General features: G+C 39.7%; 4 protein-coding genes across 6 annotated transcripts; 1 reads left to right on the plus strand and 3 right to left on the minus strand.

Moving 5' to 3' along the window:
- The first annotated feature begins 61 nt into the window (after window positions 1-61).
- dcaf8 (DDB1 and CUL4 associated factor 8) lies at window positions 62-9,322 on the plus strand. Of its 2 annotated transcripts, none has more exons than XM_039816889.1 (13): window positions 62-337; window positions 828-901; window positions 1,010-1,105; window positions 1,379-2,022; window positions 2,252-2,392; window positions 2,559-2,653; window positions 2,850-2,960; window positions 3,104-3,234; window positions 3,829-3,936; window positions 4,164-4,294; window positions 4,598-4,717; window positions 6,646-6,762; window positions 7,207-9,322. In XM_039816889.1, exons 2-13 carry the CDS (start codon window positions 865-867, stop codon window positions 7,312-7,314), a joined length of 1,839 nt encoding a protein of 612 aa, XP_039672823.1. In that variant the 5' UTR covers window positions 62-337; window positions 828-864; the 3' UTR covers window positions 7,315-9,322. The 2 variants fall into 2 exon arrangements, with proteins under 2 accessions (XP_039672823.1, XP_039672824.1); XM_039816890.1 differs by lacking the exon at window positions 62-337 and adding an exon at window positions 360-660.
- A 3,049-nt stretch (window positions 9,323-12,371) lies between these two features.
- On the minus strand, window positions 12,372-20,929 carry ndc1 (NDC1 transmembrane nucleoporin). Of its 2 annotated transcripts, XM_039816891.1 has the most exons (18): window positions 20,772-20,929; window positions 20,025-20,145; window positions 19,842-19,943; window positions 18,717-18,891; window positions 18,501-18,627; window positions 18,090-18,198; window positions 17,798-17,849; window positions 17,495-17,627; window positions 16,804-16,896; window positions 16,631-16,712; window positions 16,330-16,491; window positions 15,980-16,240; window positions 15,633-15,745; window positions 15,064-15,114; window positions 14,275-14,338; window positions 14,079-14,179; window positions 13,356-13,516; window positions 12,372-13,264 (listed from the first exon to the last, which is right to left on the minus strand). In XM_039816891.1, exons 1-18 carry the CDS (start codon window positions 20,808-20,810, stop codon window positions 13,201-13,203), a joined length of 2,010 nt encoding a protein of 669 aa, XP_039672825.1. In that variant the 5' UTR covers window positions 20,811-20,929; the 3' UTR covers window positions 12,372-13,200. The 2 variants fall into 2 exon arrangements, with proteins under 2 accessions (XP_039672825.1, XP_039672826.1); XM_039816892.1 differs by lacking the exon at window positions 15,064-15,114.
- A 173-nt stretch (window positions 20,930-21,102) lies between these two features.
- zgc:113691 (uncharacterized protein LOC503529 homolog) lies at window positions 21,103-23,438 on the minus strand. The gene has a single exon (XM_039815474.1). It carries the CDS (start codon window positions 22,107-22,109, stop codon window positions 21,351-21,353), a length of 759 nt encoding a protein of 252 aa, XP_039671408.1. The 5' UTR covers window positions 22,110-23,438; the 3' UTR covers window positions 21,103-21,350.
- Window positions 23,439-23,743: 305 nt separating this feature from the next.
- On the minus strand, window positions 23,744-27,780 carry yipf1 (Yip1 domain family, member 1). Its single transcript, XM_039815473.1, has 10 exons — window positions 27,647-27,780; window positions 27,233-27,350; window positions 26,865-27,022; window positions 26,676-26,756; window positions 26,461-26,548; window positions 26,168-26,284; window positions 25,887-26,053; window positions 25,494-25,676; window positions 24,681-24,778; window positions 23,744-24,372 (listed from the first exon to the last, which is right to left on the minus strand). Exons 2-9 carry the CDS (start codon window positions 27,264-27,266, stop codon window positions 24,701-24,703), a joined length of 906 nt encoding a protein of 301 aa, XP_039671407.1. The 5' UTR covers window positions 27,267-27,350; window positions 27,647-27,780; the 3' UTR covers window positions 23,744-24,372; window positions 24,681-24,700.
- Between the last annotated feature and the right edge of the window lie 24 nt (window positions 27,781-27,804).

The raw sequence follows: 27,804 nt of genomic DNA on the forward strand, positions 1-27,804 counted from the left end.
TATCTCGGTATCTCCTCTGTAAACTTCCGGGGGTAAAAAACGAAGCGAGCACGACACCGGAAATGGAACCAAAAAAAAAAGAAGAAGCTGAACCGTCAAAACATAAACAACAGACCACTCAACCTTGTGGCAACGCAGTTAGCTTGCATTATAGTCTGTCTTTTACAAAAAAAACTTTATGCACGCATTCCTAATGTCGTGTATTTACGGTCAAAGAATTCCGAGTCGAGGCACTTAGCTCAGTGGCTAAGTAGTGAGGTGGAGAAAATATATCTGCAATAAAGATTAACGTTAGGTCTAAACTAAGAAGTACGCCTCGTCGGGCCTTCGAGTAGAGGTAACGCAAGCTATGCTAGTTAGCCACTACAAGCAATGCTAGCTGCCTGCTAGCTTTTTGACAACCAGCTGTTGTGTTGTTAAGCAGGACTGACAGCAGTATTTAGTTTCAAAATTCGTTAGCCTCACGCAGGCTTGTTAGCATTAGTTAGTGGAGTACTGCATAGGACAATGCACTGTTAAGCACCACAAAGCAAACTATGGCATTACTTAGGCCTGTGAGCCAGCTAACGTTACCAAGCGAGTTAGTTTGTCGTTACATGCAGCGGTAGGTAGGTTGTAAAATTGGCCTGGCTGTTAATTTGGAAGCTACGGAGCTAAAAGGTAACTTGTGCCCCGCGGCACACAGTGTGGCGTCGGTAACGTTAGTTGACAACAGTTCAGCGAGTGCAAGAAATGATGTCGGCTTACTTATGCATAGTAGTTGTTATTTTAATTTGAGCCATTGTTGTTTTGTTTGTTGTTAACCTAAATATTATTTTTGTTCATAGGTTCTCCCTCGGGTCGACGCAGGACAAAGCAGATAGAATGGCTGAGGCTGACGACAAATCCACTGCGCTTAATGGTAAAGGATCAGTGCAAGAAAATAACCGAGTATTTATACCATAACTGTGTGAGCTGTCATGCTTCTTAGCACAGACCGTTAATCAGAGGACATGTTTGTTTCTACTAGGTGCCTCTGAAGAAAAAGAAACAGGAGAATATCAACTCAAGGAGGCAGATGCATCAGGAAGCAAAGAGGGACAAACCCAGTCTTCTTGTCAAGATGGTAACACCTTTCTTGTAGTTTAACAGCTCTTTAAAAAGTTTATGCTGCTAACATTGTTTGGTATGGTAGAAACTTTACTTTTTTAAATTATGTTTGCATTATGTATGCATATCTTGCATACTGCTGAGAAAATCTTTTTTGCAGCCTAACAGGATTTAACATTGATACAGTTTACAGTAGCAGCTGTAGGCTACACCTTTTGTTGAATCTCCCAGTGAGACAGCAATGTCTTAACCTTATTCTCCATGGCTCCGACTTTCCCTATTTCTGTAGCTCCCAAAGAAACAGGAGAGGCATCTAGAGACAAGCCTACGCCAGATGTGGAAGGAGAGATGGGGGCAAACAGAGAGGAAGAGGAGGAAGAAGACACAGACAGCATGGATGGCAGCGGTCTCTACTCCCTGACTGAGGATGGTGAAAGAGAGAGCGATGGAGGCAGACGGGAGAGAGCAAAGGATAAAGATGGTGGGAAAAGGGCAGCCAGAAAGAGGAATAGACCTGGTGGCGGCACCAATCACTCCACCAGCTCAGATGAGGATGACGATGAGGACGAAGAAGAAGAAGAACAGAAAGATGATGAAGACGATGATGAGGCTATGGAGGCGTGGCTGGGAGCAGAGCTCCGCGACCTGCGTGGCCCTATATGGCGGGCGATACCCTCACTGCGCTCCAGGGAGATCGGCAGGAACTCTCACCAGTTTGTGAGGCGTGTGTGTGGAGCCCGTGGTCTTGTGCAGAGGCTAGAGCTCCAGGGACGACTGGAGAGGCACACGGGCTGCGTCAACACGTTGCACTTCAACCCCTCAGGCACACGCCTGGCTTCAGGCAGCGATGATCTGCGAGTGGTGATCTGGGACTGGGCTGTCCGCCGTGCTGAGCTGGAGTTTGACAGTGGCCACAAGAGCAATGTCTTTCAGGTAGGGGAAAATAAAATCTTTACCTTTTTTATGAGCAAAGAAGCAGATGAATTAAGGACTTGAGTTGATTAAAGGTAAAGAGAAATTTTACACTTTGATTTAACAATGAGGGTTAGTGATTACTACATATAACAATCAATAGTAAATGATAAAACTTGCAAGAGCGACAAAGTGACCATTGTGGTCAGAAACTTTAAATGAGTCTTTGCCCTGCCCCTAATGTGCATAGGCAAAGTTCCTGCCTCACAGTGGAGACTCCACCTTGGCCATGTGTGCTCGAGATGGTCAGATCAGAGTGGCTGAGCTCTCTGCCACACAGCGCTGCAAGAACACCAAGCGGGTAGCACAGCATAAAGGGGCAGCACACAAGGTGAGTGTTTGTACTGCATTTGCGAATGAGAGAATAAGGATAGATTTAAGATAAATAGAGATAGGATAAGTTTCATATGTGGTAAATATGTTTAAGACTCAGATAGCCTGATAATTAAGTACAGTCTCCCATCTCATCTGTGTGTGTTTTTCTAATTTTGTTCCAGCTGGCCCTTGAGCCAGATTCCCCCTGCTCTTTTCTGTCTGCTGGAGAGGATGCTGTGGTGTTTGGTATTGACCTGCGTCTAGACCGTCCCGCCAAGTGAGTGATACCATTATTAAAGTTTACCAAGTTTAAATTCAGTCACCCAGGAATTAGATTTTCTGTTGAATTGTGTAATAGGTGGGCAAAATATCATAACATATTCCGGTGTTAGCCATTTGATATCATACAACTTTTCCCATTGCCAGAGCTAATACCTGTTTTTCCATTGTGTCTCCTTACATTTGTGTGGCAGTAAACTGGTGGTTGTAAAGGAGGGTGATAAAAAAGTGGGGTTGTACACCATCTTTGTCAACCCAGCAAAGACACAACACTTTGCTGTGGGCGGAAGAGATCAGTATGTGAGGTATGAAGCAGGTTGTGGTTCTAGTGCTGATTATTTCATTATGATTGCAAAATGGGATGCAATGGAAATTGTATAAAACATATTTGATATTGTTTCTTACTGTCTCTTAGATGTCACATTCTCTTTTTCTCACCCTCTTTTAGGATCTATGACCAGAGGAAGATCAATGAGAATGATAACAATGGTGTCCTGAAAAAGTTTTGTCCTTCACATCTGGTATCCAGTGAGTCCAAAACCAACATAACCTGCCTTGTGTATAGTCATGATGGCACAGGTAAAAAACTTTCTGTTTTCATCTTCAGTTTAAAGTACTAAAAACAGTTATCTTACATTTCCCTATTATAAGCACCGCAATAATAAAGAAACAGAACATTTTGCATGCAGTGTGTATGGAAATAACTCAAAATCTTATGACATGATTTCATTTTCTTGCAGTCTCCATAATCCTGTTTCATATTTATATTTGAATTACTTTGATTATCCTAACCTAATTTCTCATTCTGTTATGAACATGTTTTAGAAATATTGAAAATAATGAGCCCCACACTTGATTCTTGCTTGATTCAATGTCTTAAAAAAGCCAAAACCTTTGCCATTCATAGCCTTCCAGATGCAACCCCAATGCAATATCAGTGACACTCAAACAGATTAAGGTCCATTCTAAAAAGCATTAGTTTGCTCTCATCTTTGCAGAACACCAGTAAGGTTGGGTTTAGAGCCAGTTATAGGACTTTAATTATGTCCAATTAATATCTATTTTTATGAGATCAACAACTAAGCTGCGTCTCTGTGTGATTTTAAAAAGGCCAGCCCATCTTCTGCCTTTATGGCATTAAAGGAAACTTAAACTAAAAAATTTTCTCTACAGAGCTCCTGGCCAGTTACAATGACGAGGACATCTACCTGTTTGACTCCAACCACAGTGATGGGGCTGACTATCGCAGGAGATACAAGGGACACCGCAATAATGCTACAGGTGTTAAATTCATTCCCAATTACAGCAATCATTTATTACAGTAATAAAGTAGTTCCCTTTGCATCTACACACAGTTTTAAAAATCAAACTTATCAGCTGTAGCCCAACTTCACAAGCATTTGGCCAATGAAAACTATTGTGTATTTATGGCCTCATTTTGTTCTGAAGGTATACTGCAGGGCCATTAAGAGATGTATCATCTTCTCATCTTCACCTCTTTCTCACAGTGAAGGGGGTGAACTTCTATGGGCCATGCAGTGAGTTTGTGGTCAGTGGCAGTGACTGTGGACACATATACCTGTGGGACAAGAACTCTGCTCGCATCGTTCAGTTTATGGAGGGAGACAGGGGAGGAGTGGTGAGTCAAAGAGACAGAGAGAGAATAATATATATTTGACTTAGTGCTTAGTGGTCGGTAGTGATTCTGTAATCTCTTTGTCTTAGTGGTCATTACCCAGTATTTGTATTCAGTTGCAGAAAAATACTATTTTTGATATTTTATTGTGATTAAAAATACTCTACAGCTTGCATTGCTTGTATATTTTAACCGTAGAGTTAGCTTTTGCTGCTGAGACAACCATCTCATGAATATTCTCTGTAAAATCCCCCTTCATCTTTATATTATCATTTCAGTCATTTTATCTACCCTCGACAACTACAGGTGAACTGCCTGGAGCCACATCCCCATCTGCCAGGTATTGCCACCAGTGGGCTGGACCACGACATCAAACTGTGGGCCCCTACAGCTGAAAGCCCCACAGGACTCAAGGGTCTAAAAGAGGTATACTATTCTGCTCTATTTTTATTCCATTCTGCTTGTTATAGTTTGGGCAATCATTCTATTGGTTGTGGTAGCATTCTGCCTACTTCTTTTAGAGACATAGGGATGCAGTGACACTACTGAAAACAGCTTTATAACACAGCCTGTGAGATATCACTACATACAGTGGTGCTCATAAGTTTATGAACCCATGCTAAAGTTGACTAAAAAGAGGAATAAAAAAAATCATCTTTTGGAAATTGATCTTAATGCCTTAATTAAAAAAATTAGGAAAAATCCAACCTTTAAGCACACCAATTTTCTTTGTGAATGAATAATGTATCGTAAATAAATAAGTATACACACCCCTATGTTAAATTCCCATAGAGGCAGGCAGATTTTTATTTTTAAAGGCCAGTTATTTCATGGATCCAGAATACTATGCATCCTGATAAAGTTCCCCTGGCCTTTGGAATTAAAATAGCCCCACATCATCACATACCCTTCACCATACCTAGAGATCCATCAAATAACTGGACTTTAAAAATAAAACTCTGCCTGCCTCTATGGGGATTTAACAAATATGTGTATACTTATGTCCCCTGTATTTTAAGGAAGAACATTTATTTATTTACGATACATTATTCATTCACAAAGAAAATTGGTGTCCTTATTTTTTTAATTAAGGCATTAAGATCAATTTCCAAAATATGTTTTTTTTATTCCTCTTTTTAGTCAACTTTAGCATGGGTTCATACACTTACAGTACAGGCCAAAAGTTTGGACACACCTTCTCATTCAATGTGTTTCTTTATTTTCATGACTATTTAACTTGTAGATTCTCACTGAAGGTATCAAAACTATGAATGAACACATATGGAATTATGTACTTAACAAAAAAGTGTGAAATAACTGAAAACATGTCTTATATTTTAGATTCTTCAAAGTAGCCACCCTTTGCTTTTTTTGATAACTCCACCAACCCTTGGTGTTCTCTCAATGAGCTTCATGAGGTAGTCACCTGAAATGGTTTTCACTTCACAGGTGTGCTTTGTCAGGGTTAATTAGTGTAATTCTTTCCCTTTATTAATAAAAAAGCAAAGGGTGGCTACTTTGAAGAATCTAAAATATAAGACATGTTTTCAGTTATTTCACACTTTTTTGTTAAGTACATAATTCCATAAATGTTCATTCATAGTTTTGATGCCTTCATAGTATTGAAAATAAAAGGAAACGCATTTGAATGAGAAGGTGTGTCCAAACTTTTGGCCCGTACTGTATGAGCACCACTGTAGGTGGAGCAGACAGTTATTTAACATAACCAGTTCAAATGTTTTGTCAAAACCACTTATATGAAGGTGAATGTGCCTGAACTGTCCATTATAATTGTCCATTGCACTGCAAAACAGCTACGGTAGCTCTGTATTGTAATATATGTTTACATTTTATTCCTCACGTGTTGCTAAATAAAATATTATCATAACTTGGCATAGGTAGGAATGATGGCAAAAACTGCAGGGGAAAAAAATGAAGATCCAAGATGTAAAACAAATAAAACATGTATTTAACTTATGTAATGACTGGCTATGTGTAATATATTACGGTGACACATTAGGCTTTTTTTTTATAAGATGATTTTTTTGGGACTTTTCCCTGTATTCGATAGTGACAGTGGATAGACAGGAAAGGGGGGAGAGAAAGAGACAGGATGATACTCAGTAAAGGGCTGCAGGTCAGATTCGAACCCGGGCCGCTGCTCAGGACTCAGCCTACATGGGGCGCACATTCTACTGGGTGAGCTAGAGGCCGCCCCTAGGCTGTTCTTGAGGTCGTAAAAACAATGTTATGCTAAGTCCCGGCAAAGTAATGGAATGTGTATCAAGGACGTGTTTGCTCTGCATGTGTGCTCCTGTTCCCCACATTCACACCTGTTTGTTGTGTTTGTCAAGGTGATGAAGAAAAACAAGCGGGAGCGCGATGAGGACAGCGTGCGCCACGGTGACCAGTACGACACCCAGCTGCTGTGGTTCCTGATGAGACACATGAGGAACAGACGTCCACCGAGGGTGAGCTCTCAAAAAACTACAACAAACCAAATGCAACAAATGTAAATTACGTTTTGGAGTGTGGTGTTGAAAAGACATGAGCATTTACCAGGCAAGTAGGTACGAACAAAAATATCCTATTGGTTGCGTTATAGGACATGTAGGATCCAGAGTTTTTGGAGCTTGACCCATACCAGGGACAAAGCGTCAGGATATTTCGGTCACTGCTGCTTTGTTTTTTGTTTTAAATCTGTTCCTTTTGAGTCCCTCAATTTTATGTAAAGGCAATACTATATCGCTGGAGTCCCCCTTAAATAGTATGAAGGACGCAGTTGCTACTACACTTGGATTACAGCACAATTTCTAACATAAGGACCAGGTTAGCAAGATGTTTGTATCCTATTTCCTCCCAAAATAGTCTGATTCTTACTTTACTTTGTTCTCTGCTTCTCTCTCTGGATACAGGCCCGCCGTGAGGGTGCAGACGCAGACACAGATGAGTCCTGGAGCTCTCCAGATTCCTCTGATGAAGAGGAAGGAGGTCCAGACCATGTCCAGTGCATGTCCTCCTGAGCTATAGGCGTACATACTTAGACACACACATACATACATATATATACACACACACAAACACTTTATTGCCCTTGCATTGATGCACATAGGCAAGCACTATTGACACACTGGCACACTCAAATACTGATGAGCCACAGACTTTTTTTTCTTTTCTTTTTTTTTTTTTAAACACATCCAAACTTAAACAGATAAAAACACACACTTACTTAAACATACTTTTGAAGCAGAGTGACCGAGATGCTTAACGCCTGGTTTCCCAGCAGTTGTGAGGAAATGACGACTACAGACTGCACACACACAGAATTCTGACTTTTGAGGATTGTACAAAGAGGTTTAGTGAGTGCTTACATCCCTATAAACTACTTGGAGGCCCCTGCTTGTCCATACATTATCTATATGCTCTGTTTAGCCCCAGATCAATGTACTGTGCATGTATGGCAACAAGCAAGCACCTCTTGTTTAGGTACCCTGTAGGAAGCTCTACATCACCAGCATACACAAGCCCCTTCTCTTAGAAACACACCTCTTGCTCTCGAGCTCTCTGTGCTGATGACGGGAGTTTCACCAGGGTGGAAGGGCGTAGAATTGTTCCCTCAAATCATCCCTAAATGTGACTTCCTTTAAGATTTGAACTCAGAGGGGAAACCCCAGTGTGCCCTCAATGCAGCACCCCAGTCTCATACTGATTTCTGGCCCTGAGCTTGTGCAGCTAGTTGCATTTTTCACATTTTCTCTCCAAGGACTACTAAATCCCTACATGCTGCATCTCCTGACATGCCCTCAACCTACTCCCTCCCCTTCTCTTTCCCTCACTACTCACTACTGAGTGCACTTTGAATCAGGGATGCTTTAGTTTGAGACATAGACAAAATGTGCACTGAGTGTGTGATTTTGGGGGAGAGCTATTTAGTACCCTTCATTGGGAAAATCCCCACAGTGAAGTTTAGTTTATTTCTATAGTTTTTTGAGAGGGGAGATATTTTGCACTTAAGCGTTTTTTTGACTTAGGAAGAGGAGGTTTCTTTTGCTTCCACCAGCCTTTCCTCCTCCTCCTCCTCCTCCTCCTCCTCCTTCCTCCCTCTTCATCCTGACACCCATCTTTGACAGGAAATCGTAGATGGTGTTCAGCATGTGCATAGGATAAGGACTGATGATTGGATCTGTTGGGGAACTGTCATTTTAAAGAGCCTGTATTGACCCGGATCAAATCCCAATTGAAACACTGCCCTATGTGCCAATTGAGATTTGATAATAATAATCCTTCTGTGATGCTAACAGTCTCAAATCAATTTCTGAATGATATTTTTCTGACAAATTTTTGAGCCAGGTCGTGTGTTTGCAGCCAGCACACCACTTGGGAGGAAACTTCCGTGCTGTATTAACAACCATTCAAAATGGAGGATGGGGGGGCGAGGGGTGTCGGGGTCAATATGCTTGCCAGTTATTTGTTGTGTGAGAGCGATAAAGTCCAGCTTTTCTCATTTTCTATGAGAACTCTAGTTAGTTGAATTTATATGTACATATATATATATATATATTAAAACTGTAAAAAAAAAAAAAAAAACTTTGGCAAATGCTGTTTGACTTAAAAAAAATAAAAAGAACAAAGATGTCAAAACATTTGATTGGTATTGAAGCAGAGGTTTATATTCTATATGAGGACAAAGTACTTTTAAAATCCAGAGAAAAAAAAAAGTTGACTCCAGTTACCATTTTTCTTCAGTTTTTCCTTTTATAAATAAAATCCCTCTGTTATAAACAGAACCGCTGTTATTTCAAGTGTTAAAGTTCTGAATCTCTTGTTCAAGAAGAAAAACAGTATTTCCCTCATCCATCATTCGAGAAAGTTATATCCAGATTTTCCCACTGGCTGTTTTTGGCATCTTGTATACATAAAAAGGCATTTGATGAACAATTTTCTTGTCCACCACTGCCTAATATTGCGTTCCACCAGTTATGTTGGAAATATGTATGATTCGTGCAATAAACAAAAAGACAGTGCTCCCGATGTTGTCATTGTATGGTCTCATTCTGTGTTGTGTTTTTGTAACACACCATATGTATTAAAAGTATTATTTATATGTGGAGCCTTTCACTTTTGTTACAAGTTCTGCAGGCCTGCCGGTAACATATCTTGCAGAGTTTGAGCAATATGGGTTTGACAGCTCCCGCTAATAGATTAATGCAAGTCATCGATATTCTGTGCCATTATGTTACTTCAGTGATTTCGTTCTGCACTTCAGAAGAATAAAAAGAATAGTCAAAATCTGTGCAGCAGTCTAAGATGTCCTGACTAAAATGTAGGTCAAGACCCAAAAACACTGGAAACAAAATTTTCCATAATGCAACACAGTAGTGTCTTTCATTAGACCATCCCTGTGAAGATAAAGCTCACGCCCTTCAAACTCCACTCCTAAAGTTTGTAATACAGGCTTTTTATTAAAACTAAAATCCATACTTTACACAACTCAACAGGATTATACTAAGAACAGTGGATTGTTGTGACATTTCCTGTATAACTTCTAAAAATTGACTAATGCTTGCTTTGTAATTATTTGGTCTATATGATATTATTTCAAGCATTACATTTTGACATCACAGTCAGAAAAGCAGAGGTGTAAATAATAAAATGGATGGCTGGATTTCATTTAGCTGCTGCTGGTACTGTGCCTGCTGGCTCACTGGGACACTTGAATAAAACGGAGCCTTGGTCATTAGTAGCACCCGTGCTGTTTCTACAGTGGAAAAGGCCTATTGTATTAATTAATGGCTGTTTGGAGCCTGAGGAAGGGCTTCTGTCCAATTGATGATTTGGGGGTTTTGGGTGCCAATTTGAAGACTCATTGATTCATTGTGATTTATTTGATTTAATCAGCAATTTATTGCCATTTTTAAAAATCTGTTTCTACTATTCCCCTTCCTTTATCTTCTTAACAGAGACTCATAAGTAACTGGTGTATGAGAGCTGCCTTAAGTTCAGTTCTGCACTTCCACCAGGCTTTCCTCCTCCTTCATTCTTCATCCTGACACCCATCTTTGACAGGAAATCGTAGATGTATGAGGTACAGTTGTGTTCAGAATAATAGCAGTCCAACATCACTAACCTCATAAATCCAATTTTTTGGTAGAATTGATATTTCTACATAGCAAATAATTTACTAGTAAGTGTTGTAGAGTCATAGAAAACCAACAGACTCAACAGTCATGACATGCATGCTGCTCATTCTGTGTATTTGAATCTGTAATTGAAAGGGGCATGTTCAAAATAATAGCAGTGTTGTGTTCACTTAGTGAGGTGATTGATTCTGTGAAGACACAGGCATCAGTTATGGCCCATATTTAAGGAAAGAAGGAAGCAAATGTTGTGCATGCTGGTTATATAGTGCATTTCACACTGAAATACTCAGCGAAATGGGTCGTTCCAGTCATTGCTCTGAGGAACAGCGGACTTTGATTAAAAAGTTGATTGGAGAGGGGGAAAACATAAAGAAGTGCAAAAAACTATAGGCTGCTCAGCCAAAATGATTTCAAATGCCTTGAAATGGCATCCAAAGCCTGAACAAAGTGGGAAAAAACAGTCAACTACCATTTGAATGGATCGAAGAATAGCCAAAATGGCAAAGGCTCAACCAATGATCAGCTCCAGGAACATCAAAGAAGACTTAAAGTTACCTGTGATTACTGTTACGATCAGAAGAAGGCTATGTGAAGCAAAGCTATCAGATAGAAGCCCCCGCAAAGTCCCATTGCTGAAAAAAAGACATGTACTAAATAGGTTGAAATTTGCCAAAGTACACATTGACTGGCCAAAGGAACATTCTGTGGAATGATGAGAGCAAAATTGTTCTTTTTGGGTCTAGGGGCCGCAGGTAGTTTGTCCGACAACCCCCATGCGCTGAATTCAAGCCACAGTACTGTGAAGACAGTAAATCATGTTATGGGGATGTTTCTCATACTGTGGTGTTTGGCCTATTTATTGCATACCAGGGATCATGGATCAGTTTCAATACATCAAAATACTTGAAGAGGTCATGTTGCCGTATGCTGAAGAGGAAATGCCTTTGAAATGGGTCTTTTAACAAGACAATGACCCAAAACACACCAGTAAGCGAGCAAAGTCTTGGTTCAGATGAACAAGATTGATGTTATGGAGTGGCCAGCCCAATCCCCAGACCTCAATCCCATAGGTGACATCAAAAATGCTGTTTGAGGCAAAACCCAGTAATGCAGAGGAATTGTGGAATGTAGTTCAATCGTCCTGGGCTGGAATACCTGTTCACAGGTGCCAGAAGTTGGTCGACTCCACGCAACACAGATGTGAAGCAGTTCTCAGAAATAATGGTTATGCAACTAAATATTAGTGCAATGATTCAAATTAAAGCAAACCCTTGATACATTTTTCAGTTTATAGAGTAAATGTTTCAGTTTCAATTTTTTTTGAACAGCCTAATATTCCTTTTTCTTCACTTTCTGTAAAAGTATAACACAAACTTGGAGCACTTTTGGTCATGTTTTGATTTAGAATGAAATGAGCAGTGTTCCCAATGCATTAATATTATGGAATTAAAAGCTATTCTAAGGATTGTGAGCATTATTCACTTTTTTAAGAATCACACTGTTATTATTTTGAACATAACTGTAGATGGTGTTCAGCATGTGCATAGGATAAAAACCGATGATTGGATCTGTTGGGGAACTGTGTAATTTAAAGGGGGGGGGTCAATATGCTTGCCAGTTACTTGTTGTGTGAGAGCGATAAAGTCCAGCTTTTCTCATTTTCTTTGAGAACTCTGGAAAAATCAGTTTCCACTATTCCCCTTCCTTTATCTTAACCAGGACTCATAAGTAACTGGTGTACGAGAGCTGCCTTAAGTTCAGTCAATGTCCTCCACTTCATTATTTATCCCCATGACCTCTTGCATTACATCCATTTTTCCCCATTTTGTAAAATGTGACTTAAGCAGAACGTGACCTAAATACAGAATTGAATTTTCTGGGAGCAGTTGATTCACGATCGGCTTGTTTCAGTTGGGAAATTACAAAAACCTGACAAATGATCTTCACATAATGTTTTTATTCAACAGGTCTCTTGAGTTTAAATTCAATACTTGTTGGCAATGACAATCAAAAAATGATGCCCACACTTGTTACCTGTCACACCACTCCATCTCCATCCTTGATCTGACATGAAAGGCAGCCTTCTTTCACATGAACAAAACTCACAAAACTGACAAATAGTTAACACATAAAAACAGAGGTGTCTGATCTGTAAATCTGACTATGGTGTATTTTCTAGTTAGAGAACCTGAACTGCACAGCCAACAGTAAACTGGTTCTCCAGGCTGGTGTTTAGAACAAAACCAGTTTAGAAAAAAGTATTTCCAGAACACATTTCAGACACCTGTGAAACTGAAGAGAACACAGCTTCTCTCTCATCACTCTGACATATCATGTTATCTCACACCAAATGCAAAACGTTTTGATATAGTAATTCCATAAGACAGCTGATTAAATGTGAAACCAAAAGGATCTGCATAATTCAGCACAAATGCAGCGCAAATAGCCCTTTACAACTCATCCCAATTAACAAAAGTCAAAAGGGATTACTCTGTATGATTTTCTTGTAATACAAAATGAAACATATCATTTGGAATGAGTTACTTATTTATACAGTGAGCTACTTTACATCTCTCAAAACACAGGAGGCAACAGTCGGGCTTCCAACCCGTTTCAGTCTGGCAGCTGGGCAGGAAGCCCATGCCTCATGCATGTAGGGGATGTGATCTAGCCTATCAAATACAATCCGCCATGACATAGTGCAGACATAAATATTAAAAGGAGGCACTATCACGGACACACACACACGGACACACGGACACACACACGTTATTCCTTGTACTCCAGAAACTGCTGCAATCGTTTCCGGTGCTCTGCAGACATCTGAACAGCACTGAGGATTTAAGAATATACATAAAAAATAAGCATACTATGCATCGTTTTTTTACGATTTGAAAAAAGTACATTTTAATGACAGGCCTTACTTTAAGTGATTTCCAAAAGTAGTTGTTATCCTGTAGATGGAAGTCTTGAGAGTGGCCCTTAGAGCAAAGCGCAGTGTTTTGTGAGTAGAGTCTCCCATGCTGCTGGCCGACCTGACTGGCTTACTGGAGGCATGAGGCAGCTTGAAGTGACGATCTACTGCCTGAAGACGAGGAGGACAGGACACAGCGCAACAATGATCTTGTGTCTGTGTCACCATGTACACCATCTGTACAATTCCCTTGGTTTCCCTGATGGCACTGCTTCTTGTAAAATGTAAAAGGTAGCCTTTTATATGCATAAACACTTGAGAACACCAAAATTAAAATGCCATCTACTAACTTGCATCTACAGAATAAATGTCAATAAAATTACATTTCAATAATAACTGAATGTTGCATATATTTACCTCTTGGAAGAACACTGGCATTTAATTTGTGTGGATCAATATGAGATTTCATTTGATAACCTCTACAACAAAAGACTTTCTACATGGCTACTCACCGTATACAATTATTATTCATGATTTAGATGAACTGGCCCCTTTAACTTTCTCAAACCTTGGCAAGCACAAAGCACTACACAGTTTGTATGTTTGTTTAAGGCACAAAGTTCAGTACCCAAGGTTTGTGTTACCTGTGAGCTGGGCCATAAAATTTGATAAATCATTGCTGCTACGCAAATATGTGCTCTCAGGGTAGGTGCGGTAAACCATGACAGCTTACCTCTTGTAAGCCCAGCATGCAACTGAGAATGCTGGGTAATGCTGTCTGTACAACCCCAAACTGGTCTTCTGAGAAGGAGGATTGAACAAGGTAAGACAGCCCTGGAGGAGGATGTTAGAGGACATAGTAACGTACATGTTTTATCAACAGGTTGCATCCATATCAAATGAAAATAAAGTCCACCATCTCTTCCCACCTTCTAAAGCCCAGATGTGAGCCTGGCTGTCTGCAAACAGAGCTTGACTGGAGGCCTCTGGAAGCTGTAAGAGACAATGTTAACTAGTACAAGTTCTCTGCTGAACAGACAGATGCATATTTACAGTAGACTGATGAATTAGGAAGTTTGTTAGATGGAGAGATTCTAGTGCGACTACACTACAACATGCATATGTCATCAAAGAAAGAGGATACATAAACCTCAAAGTAAACCAACTAGTTTCTACAAATAGGAAATAGTGCAATGCAAGTACGATATTTAGCTGTGATAAACATCAGTACCCGACACGTCTGATAGGACCACAAGGACATGCTTTTCTCCACATTTGATTGTTTTTGTAGGAGTCAAGAACTTGCAAGACACACATGTTACAAAACTCCTTAAATCAAGCTTTTAAAGTAATTAGAAATGCTCATTGTAACAGCTAGGTGGATGGAAAAGAGCTACATTAGTAATGTGTGCACAAGAAAGCCCAGACACAGGAGTTTAATTAGTGATGCCTGCAGGGTGAAGTTGTTACTGTAGACGTGGTGAAACCAAATGAAAATGTACTGTGAAAAAGAGGGGGTTCTCTGCGCTTCTGCAATCCACAACAATCCGGTGCAACCAGGGCAGGACAAAACATAAAAAAGAATCGCCGGTGCAACACAGCAGATTCTTTTTTACTCTGAAAATATACTGTGTCAGATGAGAGAATGCAAGGAGCCCCTCAGTGTTCAAGTCTAAGAAGTCTAAAGAAGACAGCATGCACATGCCACACATCCTTACCTTGTTAAACAAATACATTATCAGCACACGCTTTGCCAAGACATTTTTAACCTGAATGGGACAATCAAGTATAAAGTTGTTTTGCTTTCAAAACTGAACAACAAAATGTAACACAAATGTGGAAATAATGGCTTTTCACACGTAACCCTAACTTAACCCTGATGTGAGCTTTACTGTTTTAAACAAGAAGTCAAAGACATCAGTAACCAGGCTACAAGATAGGACACCTGTTCCTAATTTCGTTGGCACCACTCCTGTCTCATCTTTCTGGTGCCAGAAGAGAAGTGATTGGTGCGGAGAGCAAAGTGGAGAGAAAAGAAGAAAAAAAAAAGGAGATGGAGCTCTGTCCATTTTCACACGTGTGCACATCCTGGCCAATCAGTGCGTAAAGCAGAGGTGATGGTCAAATTGTTGGTTTAGGAAGACGAGACTGACCCGTCTGTATGACTACTATTGTTAGCCCGAGGTTAATGAATGTTAAGTATGAAAAGCCTTTTGTCAATAATGTATAAAAACATTGTAATATCTATATATTGTAATCCTGTATTGTAACAACTAGACTGAAGTACCTGTTCTTTTCTGTTCTGGAGGAACTGAGCCAGGAGACTTGGTTTGGACGGTTCCTGCTTGGGACTGGGAACTGAGGCAGGGGAAGCCAGGGGACTGCCATTGACCTGTGAATCTGCACAAAGAGACGCTTAAATCACAAATGGGGAAACAGCAAAAAAGCGGACAAGTTGACGTGCCATATGTATGTATGTGTGTGTGTGTGTGTGTGTGTGTGTGTGAGAAAGTGACACCTCAAAATTGACTTACAGTGACCTTCTAAAAAATGTTCAGAGCTACAAAGCATAGAATAAAATTTGGACCTTAAAGTGTCTGAGCGACCTGATTTCTTCTATTAGCCTCCTCTCACCTGTGGAGGTGGACCAGAGTTTTGGGGCTCTCCTCATGATGTGTGGGCTCTGCACTGTGCCGAACCACGGTGAGCATTGGTCCATAGGAGCAGTAAGACGCCGCAGGGCGGGAGAAGCAAAGGGGCTGTCCAGGTCAGGAGTGAATGGTGCCGTCAGAGGGCTCTGTGAGCAGCCAACCATGGAGCGTGCAAAGACCGAAGCTGGAGTTCTCATCAGTAAAGTAGGCCTCGGGCTCATAAGATCTTCTGTACCCGAGGTAACTTTTAAGAAGAAGAAAAAAGCGACACAGAAAGGATAAAGGGGACTGGTCATAAACAATGAAGTTTATTTATGTTTTACAGCAACATACCTGATGACTCCGATGAAGTCTTCCTCTCACTCCCAGTAGACAGTGATTTGGCCCTGCCATTGGTTGCTACAGTGTCATGATAGGCTATGAGTCTCTGAGTCAGATCAGCCAGCAGAGACAGACACTCCTTACTGATGGCGTTCCAGTTATGGGGATGGCCACCTGGGAAAGACACGAATGGAAATCATTTTTGTTGTAATCTGAATATTGGAAGTGTGTCAAGATTTATTTTACACAAGAAAAATAAAAATAAAAACTGTTTAAGAAAGAACCTCTTTTCTGTGTAGACAACATAACAAACCTGGCTGACTCAGACTGAAGACCTCACTGCGTCTTGATGGGGAGTGTTGAGACAGCAGAGCCAAGTCCTGCAGAGCTAGAAACTAAAATTTTGGAAAAGCAAGTTACAACACCCACATATTATCAGTAAGCACAAAAAAAAAAAAAAAGAGGAAAATCATGTGTCCAATCTACCTTTAATATCATTGGCTGTTTGTCAGTCAGAACCTTAGGAAGACACTGGTGGGCATCCTCAGTAAACGATGACTGCACAGGAAAACTGTACACCTGTGGATAAAAAGAAAAATATTAGATAACATCACCTTAAAGTTACACTCCTGAAGTGCAACTTTAATTGATCACATGAGATTAATTCTGCGATGTTCACCATGAATATTATAATCTAGTTAAGTCTGGTGCTCTTCAGGTAATTAAACATTCAAAGCAATGACAATATTGCCCCCTAGTGTCTCTAAATAATTAAAAAGGCCAACAGAAGTCGTCTCAGCAACACAACACTACACTTTTAAGCCAATTACAGCCAATTATCAGAACTGGGCCGATTCCTTGCAATTGTATGGTGGTCAACACGGTCAGCTGGCACTGGTGGTAATCTTTAGCCTTTGGATGTGCTTAAATCAGGAGTTGATCAAAAAAGAAAAACTCAATTTATTGGGGCGGCCTCTAGCTCACCCAGTAAGAGTGTTCGCCCCATGTAGGCTGACTCCTGCAGCAGTGCGGGTTCAAATCCCACCTGCTGCCCTTTGCTGTGTGTCATCCCCTCCATCTCTCTCCCCCTTTCATATCTATCCACTGTCATTATAATAAAGGGAAAAAGCCTCATTTTGCAATAGTAGGGGTTGATAGATTTTATTGACACACATACCTCAGTGACAAAGATCCTAAAGAGCAGCAGCGTCATGTGCCATGTGAAGAGGAGGAAGCTGGCGCTGATCCACAGGTGGTAGAGCAGGGACAGGTCCAGCAGTCCAGCTATGCTGTCAAGAGGGTGGACAGAGCTGGAGGTGGAGATCACAGACAAGTACATTAATGGAGTCCAGGAAGCAGCACTGTGGCGGAGAGTAGGTTTGTTTGTACAGATCGTAAAGCCCCTTCACGCAAATTGTGATTTCTGATATTGGGATATGAATGAAATTGACTTAACATAGAACACAGAATCCATACTGACCTGTTCAAATGAAGATTCAGTGTCTTACAAATCCATGATTTTGGAACGTATCCTGTTAATAACAAATTGAAATATTCTGACTATTAGTTCTAACAACTTTGTGCAAAAAAGATAAAGAGCAAAATAAAAACAGAGCTCAGATACAACAATTGAACAATAAATGAAAGCATGTCTATAAAAGAGACTATTAAGGGTCTATTTCAAAAAGATCATGAAAGTTTAAACTCCTCTAGCGGTTTGTTCTAAGAGCTCTGTGTTACTGAGGTTTCATTTGCAAACAGAGACCACTTACCCAAAAAGAAATACACAACAATGTAGTTCCTGACAGAGTAAAGTGCTTGAGTGGCGCTACACTTCAGCACCAAAGATAGGGATCCCTTAAAGCGAAGGTATTTGTATTGCTAGGGGAAAATAACATAAATGGGTTAACATCAACGCTAACAATAAACTATAAGTATAGTGCCAGTTATTTTGTTTTTCTAAGTTTGCATTAGGGGTCTGTGTTGTTGGAAATAAAACAGGCTTATGACACCTGCATGTATGCATGTTAATTGGAAAAAGTGTAAACCAGATTTGACAGAGTTGTTGAATGGAGGCACACACTTTGCATTTGAGACTAAGCCATCGAGGCAAAAATAGATCCTAAATATTCTGTCTTTGCATGAGCATCAGTCAGATAACTGAGTAAACTCATGTCACATACCTGAACAGTGTGAAAAGAAACATAGTTCAAGTTGTAGATCACACCCAGCAGACTGTGAGAGAATCCAACAAAGGCTCCAGCCAACAGAAGGATGAGGTGAGACTCATTCAGGCACATCTGAGGGGAACTGTCAGTGCGGAAAACAAAGTGAGGAAATCAGACTATGGATTGAGCATGCACAGCTCAACATGATAGTTTTATGTGGTAGCTGCTTACCCATCACCCTGTGTGCAAGAGTAGGCGATTGTCTCATATCTGCCCCCAATGGTGATGGCACAACACCAAGCCACGATTATTCCCATGATACAGTGGGCCAGGGAGTTGACAAACTGACGAGGGTGGAGCAGCTGACCCAACAGGGCAATTTTTGAGCATGCAATAGTTGGGATGACTGAAGAGTAACAGAAAAAATAACAGTGTTACAACTAAAGACTAACATGTCTTGGCGGTCATTTTTCCCCCCGTTAAACTCAACACCATTTCCAACACTGCATTGTATAAATGTGCAGGTATATTAATTAGACAGTGACAGTGACAAGCAGTGCAAATTTAACAATGTATGCGTCATACTGATGGATTTGCCTAAGATTATACTGCGTGTAAAGCAGGGCCAAAATTATTAATTAAAAGACAGACTATTGTAGATAAAATACTAAAATGTACCTCAATACACTTACAGTTCCTTTTTTTGTTTCATATTATAAATAAACTCAAACCTCTGGGAGATGAAATAAGTTACTCCATCAATGAATTAACTCATAACAATGATACAATGTATCAAATGATGTACCATGTACTAACTATTTAAATTATATCATATGCAGACCCTTCATTTTACTTTTACGGTTAGCAGCCAATTCTGATTAATTCACCAAAGATATCAGTTTGATTCTTCTTGGGCACATAAACTCTGAACTGATGAGCTGACGTAATGTGTCTTTTATCTGATAAACCAGTATGGAACCCTGTCAATAACAAGGCATCCTTGAAGACAAGCCAGATATGAGTAAACAATAACAACTTCAAGGAAATAATGAAATTATATATTTGCAGTTACTGATGAAGACATGCGAGTCGAAACGCGTTGGTCATTTTAAAATACATTGCCATGTAAAAGAAAGGCATGGAGTGCCTTGGTTTATTTTTGAAGGAGACATGCAGCTTTACAAATTTTGGAATTGAGATCAGTTTCCACTCTTGCAATGAACCCTTCACAGGATGATATAAACACAGTGCATACTGGCATATCCAAAGAGCACCTGTAGTTGAATACAAGAAAGCCCCAGCAGCGCTTCCACTCCTCCTGTCTATGTATTTGCATCTATGTGTCCTGCCACTCACCTGTATAATACTCCAGGTTCAGGAACCCCACCATGATGATCACTCCACACAGCAGAATGAAGGAGAAGATGGCACTTGCACTCGTTAAGAAGGACAGGCATTCTGCATGTAAAAAAGCAGTCCACAGTGAGCTTCACAAAACGTCATAGCTATGAGTTAATCCCACAATGTGTGGTGACTGACCTGATACCGCCTGGATGGGGTGGAACAGACTGAACCTGCTGATGATTACAAAAACGGCTGTGATGGGTGGCAAAAACAGGACAGCCCAAGCAATACTGGCCACAGCTCTCCAGAATATCACCTGAACAGAGCAGTCAGTCATCATTAAATACATAAAAACTCACAACTCACCATAACCGTTTTAACAGAGCCGTCAACGTGTTATAAAAAGGTATAATATGCGATTCCAAAATAACTTACTGGGGCTTATGCAGACCTGTATGATCTCTTTTCTTTTCAAAACCCTGTTGCAACATTGCCTACTCCCAATGATCCCCATCTGAGATGTTAACCTGAGTGATTGGGAATGTAGTAACAGACTGATCCGTTAGGAGTTTAAAAAAAGAAGAAGTAATAGTTGGTCATTTTTTTTGCAGCCCGGATCATTGTATTTTCTGATTTTCTGCGGGAGAAACTGTTGATCGTCTGTTCTTTTGGTGTGTACATACATTTAGGAAGGACCTTAAAGTTAACTGACGTTATATAGTTATCATCACGTTATATGACGTCAGTATAATACACATAAAAAAAATAACGTTAGCTATTTTTTTCTTTCATGTTCTGTAACTTGTCTTTGTGTCGCTGAAACTGTTAGCTAACGTTACGCTCACATAAGCTAGCATAAACAGACAGGCTACTTAAAGGACGCTAGCACACGCTACATACATTTTCTATTTTATGAATGAAGACTTAAGTTTAAAGACTTACCTTGCGGACGAACCAACAACTTTGCTCTGCAGAAAGCATGTTGTTTAGATCAATGGAGAGCCAAAAGGCAATAACAATCTCTTCGGCTCTCCTGCTGTCAAACTATTTTCCACTGTTTCCCATATCGCGCCACATGCATTCAAAGGACCTCTGAGGACCCCGATTAAAAGTTGTCCGTGTTCCTGCCTGTTGCCAGTATTACAGCCACATGAATTTAGTTTAATGTGCTTGTTTAACAAACAAAAAATATGTATGAATGTCAGTCAGTCTGACCAATGCAATGGTTAAACGGAATAAGTTCACAAACAATAGCTTTTAAAAATGGCTTTAGTTAAATCTTGTCTTAAACAGATATATGAAGTAAGGTTGAGTGATACAAATACTGAAATAACTACATTGTCACAATTTAAATTACACAAGACACCAAAACAATTCATACATCAGCTGTACATTATTTAAATTGTATCTCTTTTTACTCATGTGTTTGTTATTTACAGACATATCACACATTAATAATGATTTGCTATATCTGATATGCTTTACTCTCTCAATGCAGAGTGTGTCAGTCAATAAGTCCAGTCAATTCTTAATTCCTTTAGTTTCATCATGCATGTAAGCTTTCTTGTCATGATGATAGTCATTTCCATAAGTTGGAAAACTGTGTTTATCCAAAACTGTCTTTTTGTCATGGTCCCGAGAGACTTGCTTGGTCTCAAAAGCACTGACTGGAAGCGTTTGGGATGAACTGACAGACATCTCAGTTTGAACTGCTTTATGGACGAGTGATTTCTGTACATGTTTCTGGGCAATTGCAGGGAGGGCGAGCTGCTCCCTCTGAACCTTCTTGTCTTCCCACAACTTCAGCAGGCGGCGTTGATTATTTGTCATATCCTTGAGATTTTGCTGCAATGACTGCACTTGATCCTCTAAAAGTGTTTTAGAGGTGACTGTATTTGCCAACTCTGAAGTTAAATCATCAATGGTCAGACTCAGTTTCCCAGCCTTCTCCACCAGGGAACTGCACTCACGGTCCTTTTCATGCAAGTCATTGATTATGTCCTTTGTGGTTTTACCATTGAATTTAGGGTTGCACTCAAGTCCAATCTCATTACGAAGAGCCTTCACTTGTTTCCTCAGCTCCTTGTTGTCCATAGTCAAGGTCTTCAGTTTCTGTTTCAGAGCCTCAGTTGAACGCATCCTCGACTCATACTGTCGGAGCTTCTCTCTGAGAACACTTTCTCTGTGCATGGCGTCATCTCTTTCCTTTCTGCATTTCTCCAAAAGTTTTAATGTCTCAAATTTGGACACTTTTTCACCTTTCCCATTTGAGGCAGCCATCCTATGGTAAGATTCCCAAATCACAATATAAAAAAAGAGTAAATATTAAAAAGGCATTTTCATATTGAAATAGTCCTTGAGCATTGTGTTGGTAATCCACTTCACAAGCATGAGCAGCTACATGCATGCCTGAGACTGAGGCAGTTGACATTTCTCTAACAGTGTTATCTGTTTGAAAGGCAGCTCCTGTGTAACTCAAAGCTGGGGCTAGAATGACCATTAATTAGGGCGCCACAATCCCTTTGACACCGTTTCAAGTGACACTTTTTTTTTCTTCTATTTTGTTAATTAATCTGAGAACTATACCCTTGTTAATCTATGGAAATATGAAACACAGACTTAACAGAGGTCCCCTGTGTGTAAGGTGCTGACCACACGCTGTGTGCCAGTAAAAACAGGCTTTACATACATAAGTAACTTTTTCCACTGCAGGTGATCTGTGCATCCAAACAGTGACACGGTAGATTCTATCAGTTTGATCGACCACACGACAGATAAGATAGATGAGTTGGAAAATCAGTAGCAGCAGCCAAATGCCTGCTTTTAAAGTCAGATGCTCTCTTTGAAATGAAAGGAAGTTATACCAATTAGTTACAATCTCCCTCCTAAATATTTAAAATGTCCAACTGTTGAAATGTAGTGGCAGCCTTTAATGCAGTCAGGAAGCTGGTAGAGTCATGTTGCCTAGATGTGTGGGAGCTAAGGGTGATTTTAGGTTGTCCTACCTAAAAATATAAAGTTTACCGAAAGAAAAAGTTGAACAAAAACATTTAAAGCATGTATATGATGCAACTTTCCAGTCACTAGACATAGGACTTTTGAAGAATACCCAATGTTTTTACAGATGACAAACATTGAATACAGATTATTATTATTATTAGGAAACTAAATGAACACTGCAGTGATAAGATTTAGTGTGTGCTAGACTGTTTTAAAATAAATATTTGATTTTCAGTTGGTGTTTAGACTAAGTTTCGCATTTTTTAGTGGAACAAAATGTCAACAAAACAATTGTAATATTATTTAAAGTAATGGTTTGACATTTTGGGAAATGGGCTTATTTGATTTGTTAGATGAAACATATGTGAGAGCTGGTTAGATTATCTTAGCATAAAAACTGGTAGAAACAGCAAGTCTGGCTCGAGGCCAAAAAAATACATACAGTACTGTCAGAAGTCTGGGCATATAACACCCCTGTTTTTACACTAAGGTTTTTGTACAGATTAAACAAACATGATCGAATGTTTAATTAGAGGTGCTGATGGTTGGATTTTTGTTGCCTTTGGACAGAGCAAGGCTAGCCGTTTCTCCATTTCTAGTCTGTATGTTGAGCTAAGCTAACCAACTACTGGCTGTAGATTCATATTCAAACTAAAGACATGAGAGTGGTATCAATCTTATAATACAACTCATGGCAAGAAAGCAAATCAGCATATTTCCCAAAATGTGGAATTATTTCTTTAATGTGGGTAAAGACGGTATGGAAATAATCTGTTCATAGTTTAATTTGTGCTTGAAAATAGGCTCTGGGTCGACTGTTAATCGTTACAACTTTCATTCATGATGGGTTTCATTAGTAAAGGTGGTTCCCACTGAGACCATGTTGTCTTTTTTTTCACATGGAGAACAGACAATTTAAATTGCATGAATTTTATCAAATGCGTTTTGTCACAATAAAAAACAATTAATAAAAAAAATAGTTACACAAGTTGTATGTGCCATTTAGAATGGGTCTTTGGCATTACTTGATGGCACTTACGGTTATATCAGTTAGAAGAAAATACAATAACTCTATTTGTCCATAATAAGTCCAACCCTTGAATATCTTACCAACACCTATAATTGTTTTGCTGTTTATACAGAATATTCCTTACACAAAGTATACTAGCCATTTCCCATTAACTGAATAAAAAAGCTGGGATGTACAAATTGCCTTCAATGCCAAAAACATTACTACACAGACTAGTTATCTAAATATTTCAACATAAGAACTATAAAGCAGAAAACTACCATACTACAAGAAATCTTATGTGTTGTGTAACACCATATCTCATTTAACTTTAAAAGACGTTTAGTACACATCGCATTACAAATAATATACTTGGTACCAGTGTTCATTTTCAGAGGTCATGCAGTTAAACCAAGCATATACGCTGGGTTTTAAGGTCTTGAGCCAGAATGTCCGAGTGCAGGTGAAATCCAGCCGACCCATGACTTCATTGCCACAGCAACCCGATTCTCTCTAATAAGGCAACAGGAGAACCTGCAAATTAAAAAAGAATAACACTTGCTTTGGGTAGGAGAAATCATGTAAAGGAAGTCCGGTGTCAGATGTTCTGCTCTAGCGGGTCAAAAATACAAACTCGAGCCAAAGCTACTGAAATAGGCCAACAATGTAGAGCTGCTACTGAAGTAGGAGGTCTTTATTCTTTGATACTATTGAATGTGAATTAAAAAAACGGCCATGAGAAAGGCATATAGAATAGGAAGGAATATGGCTCGCATATATCAAGTTATCGAATTGTACAATGAGATCATGGCTTAAAAAGCTTCTGGGTCACTATTGTTTACCTTTAGACAATGAAAGGCTTTCATGTCGAAGACGGCGCCTTAGTCACCTCTGTTGCAGCAGCTGGTAGTACTGCCTCTGGTTTGCTAAAGAAATAGGCCTGAACAACCAAACAAGAAAAGGAGATAAGACAAGTGTACAACAACCCGGCAAAGAAGCAATTACAGTAGTAAGAGAAACTACTGATCAATAAAGAACTGTGTGTCTGTGAGTAAGTGTGCAGCAAATATTCAGTTTTACAGGAGAGAATGCAGCATTCCTGCAATCCATTTATCCTAGTCAACCTTCAGACGCTGGCTTACTTTGTAGACTAATTACATGAATGTGACCAGACATACGATACCTCTATGCACCTGATGGTATTCACATTAGGAAGTGCACTAACAACCCGTTCTTACACCAGTTAGCCAATGCGGTCACAGTTTCCAATGAAGAGAGTCTCCCCAGAGGGAGTTCACTTGACACTATCAGGTAGTCATTTCCCAGAAACACAAAGGGAGAAACATGCAAAAATGTCCGTGTAGTGTAGTGTCTGTGATTGACATTGACAAGTTGGGTCAAAGCTTGGCCATGCTACTGAGATCATTGAGGACAAATGAGAAGGAGTCAATCTTTGCTGTTATCTACACCAAGATGGACAGGCAGCTTGGTTCTTCTGGATTAATGAAGATGTAGTTTGCCAAGGCAGGGCAATGAATGTTGTATCTTATTTCCCCTAACAGATTTATTCTCCATATCTCCCAAATCTGAAAACATCCAAACAGTCAAGTAATGTAAAAGCAGCATCATAACTATAGCGAGTAATTACTAATTACCTTACAGCCAACAGCAAGAAGAATGTTGAGCACAGCGATGGCCGACAATACTGCTATGATAACTTTGGGGTGGTCATCCCTGACTGCAGGCCAGAAAGTCATCACCAGAACTGAGCCAGAGAGGAAGAGAGCCACCACGATGGAGCACCACCGCAGCCATTCAAATGGGATAATCCACAGGACCTTATGTAGTAAAACAACAGTGCATTATATACTATATATACACTAATTTTAGGAGACTTATTAGACACAATCAATGCTCTAAATGTATTCATGATACAGGGGGAAATAAGTATTCATCAACTCCCAAGATTTGTAATTTGGAGCAGCCACGTTACATTGTGTTATAAATTGTTACACCTGTTATGTTGAGATAAAGATTTCAGGTCTTACCACTGCTGGTATGTAAATCGCAAGGGAATATCCATATACACAGACGATCTCCATAAAGGAGTATGACACTAAGTTCATGATCTTGTTGTTTCTCCATAGCAGAAAACCCCAGAGTGCAAGAGGCACAAACCAAGCATAGCTGAAGATCGCTGTTGCAGCTATGGTCACTAGAAAACACAGCAAATTCAAAAATAAAAGAGTCTTTAAGCAAAATGTACAGTTTCCTTTTACATTCAACCTGAACAAGTTAGCCATGAACACCAAATAATAACAGTACTTGCCTTTTCGAAACTCTGGGGTATACTTATAGTTTGGTTTGCCTAAGTGCACCAGAAAGTTGGATATGTTTCCACTGATGGCAATGGCAAACACAAGAGTGGTGCAAATCCAGAAGGGTCCTGAAAAGCACAAATATCAAGCATTGGAACTTTGTCAGTTTGTGTGCCAATTTGGTTTCTTTAGACAACATTTGTTATAGTTATTACAGAATTTAAGCTACAGAACAGGGACACAGTTTTCTTCTTATTTTCCAAAACAAAAAAATGCACATGAAGGTTACTGTTTAAGTGCTAACCATAAAGATCAGGATTTCTACGAAGGTGGACATGAATGAAGTTCTTTCCAGGCCATGGCAGCACTGATCCAATTATTCTTTCCTTCACCTGAAAGAAATGTTCATAACCACTACATACGTACACTAATCAAAGCTACATTTGTTCTGAGGCACTCCATATTACAATACAAAATGTGAGTTGTTAAAGTAATTAAATTAAGTTGTAAATATATTACATGATGGGTCTCGATGTCAAAAAATCTTTGGTAGTACTCAAACGTCCAGAAGGGGACACTTTTCTTTGGCCCAGAGAGAAGCTTCAATTGAAAAAAGAAAAAAAAATGAGAAAAGTTAAATTAATCAAAGAAATATCTTATAAACAACACGGAAATTGGTGAGAAAAAAAGTGTTATTCTTGTGGAGACCTCTGTCTTGTCATCACTGGCAAGTGGGTCCTCGTCATCACCATCAGGAGTGAAACCAGCAGCTTTTCTCTGCTTGTCGGGTTTGATATCGTCTTCTTCAATGCTAATGGTGGTTGCATCTCTGTTGGCTTCCAGCAGATGACCAGCCTCTTCAAATTCTAATCTCATAACATGGATAAATGGAAAATAGTCATCAAAAATGTTGACATTGTTTTTTTAGTGAACTATGCATCACAGTGCAGCACAGGCAGAGTTCTGAGAGATGTGCATACAGATAACAGTGGGAAAGAGCACACAGTAAACTGTAGCAAAACATCAATGAAGCAACTTCGTTTCATAATCAAACAAAATGTGTGGAGGATACTTACCTTGGAATTGGAATGGATCATTTGCCGACGCCATTTACACGACTTCACTCTGCGTGACGTGATTCGCCTCTCAGGAACAAGTTATGTTGCACAAAGGCTACAACTTAATTTTAGAAAGCTGTTGGGGAAAGACACATACAAAAATGTAAGCTCCTTAGCCTAATTATTCTTTCCCCGTACGTTGGTTTCAAATGTTAGAAACTATGATCAAAACAGGAAAAAGGAAACAACGTTAACGTTATAAGTTAGCTTAAATTTGCTAACAATTCCTTCCTTGACAGCTCATCAACTAACGTTCACATTAACATTAACGTTAGCTAGCTAACTGCCTAACGTAACTCTAGGACGAGGAACAAATAGCCAAAGCAGTTGCATTTAGAAATGTAGCTAGCTCTTTAGACAATGCATGCTTACCAAATTATCTACCAAAACCCCTAAACATAATTTTACTTCTCTCAGCTAACGCAGCGTTGGCTGGAACTAACAGGACATCCTAGCAAAGATTATTGGCCATGTAAACAAGACTTCTTCCTGTTACTAGATATTTTCAAAGTAAGCGTAGCGCTTTTTGA

The sequence above is a fragment of the Perca fluviatilis genome, chromosome 11 (assembly GCF_010015445.1).
Source record: "Perca fluviatilis chromosome 11, GENO_Pfluv_1.0, whole genome shotgun sequence".
In the NCBI taxonomy this organism is placed as follows: Eukaryota; Metazoa; Chordata; class Actinopteri; order Perciformes; family Percidae; genus Perca; species Perca fluviatilis.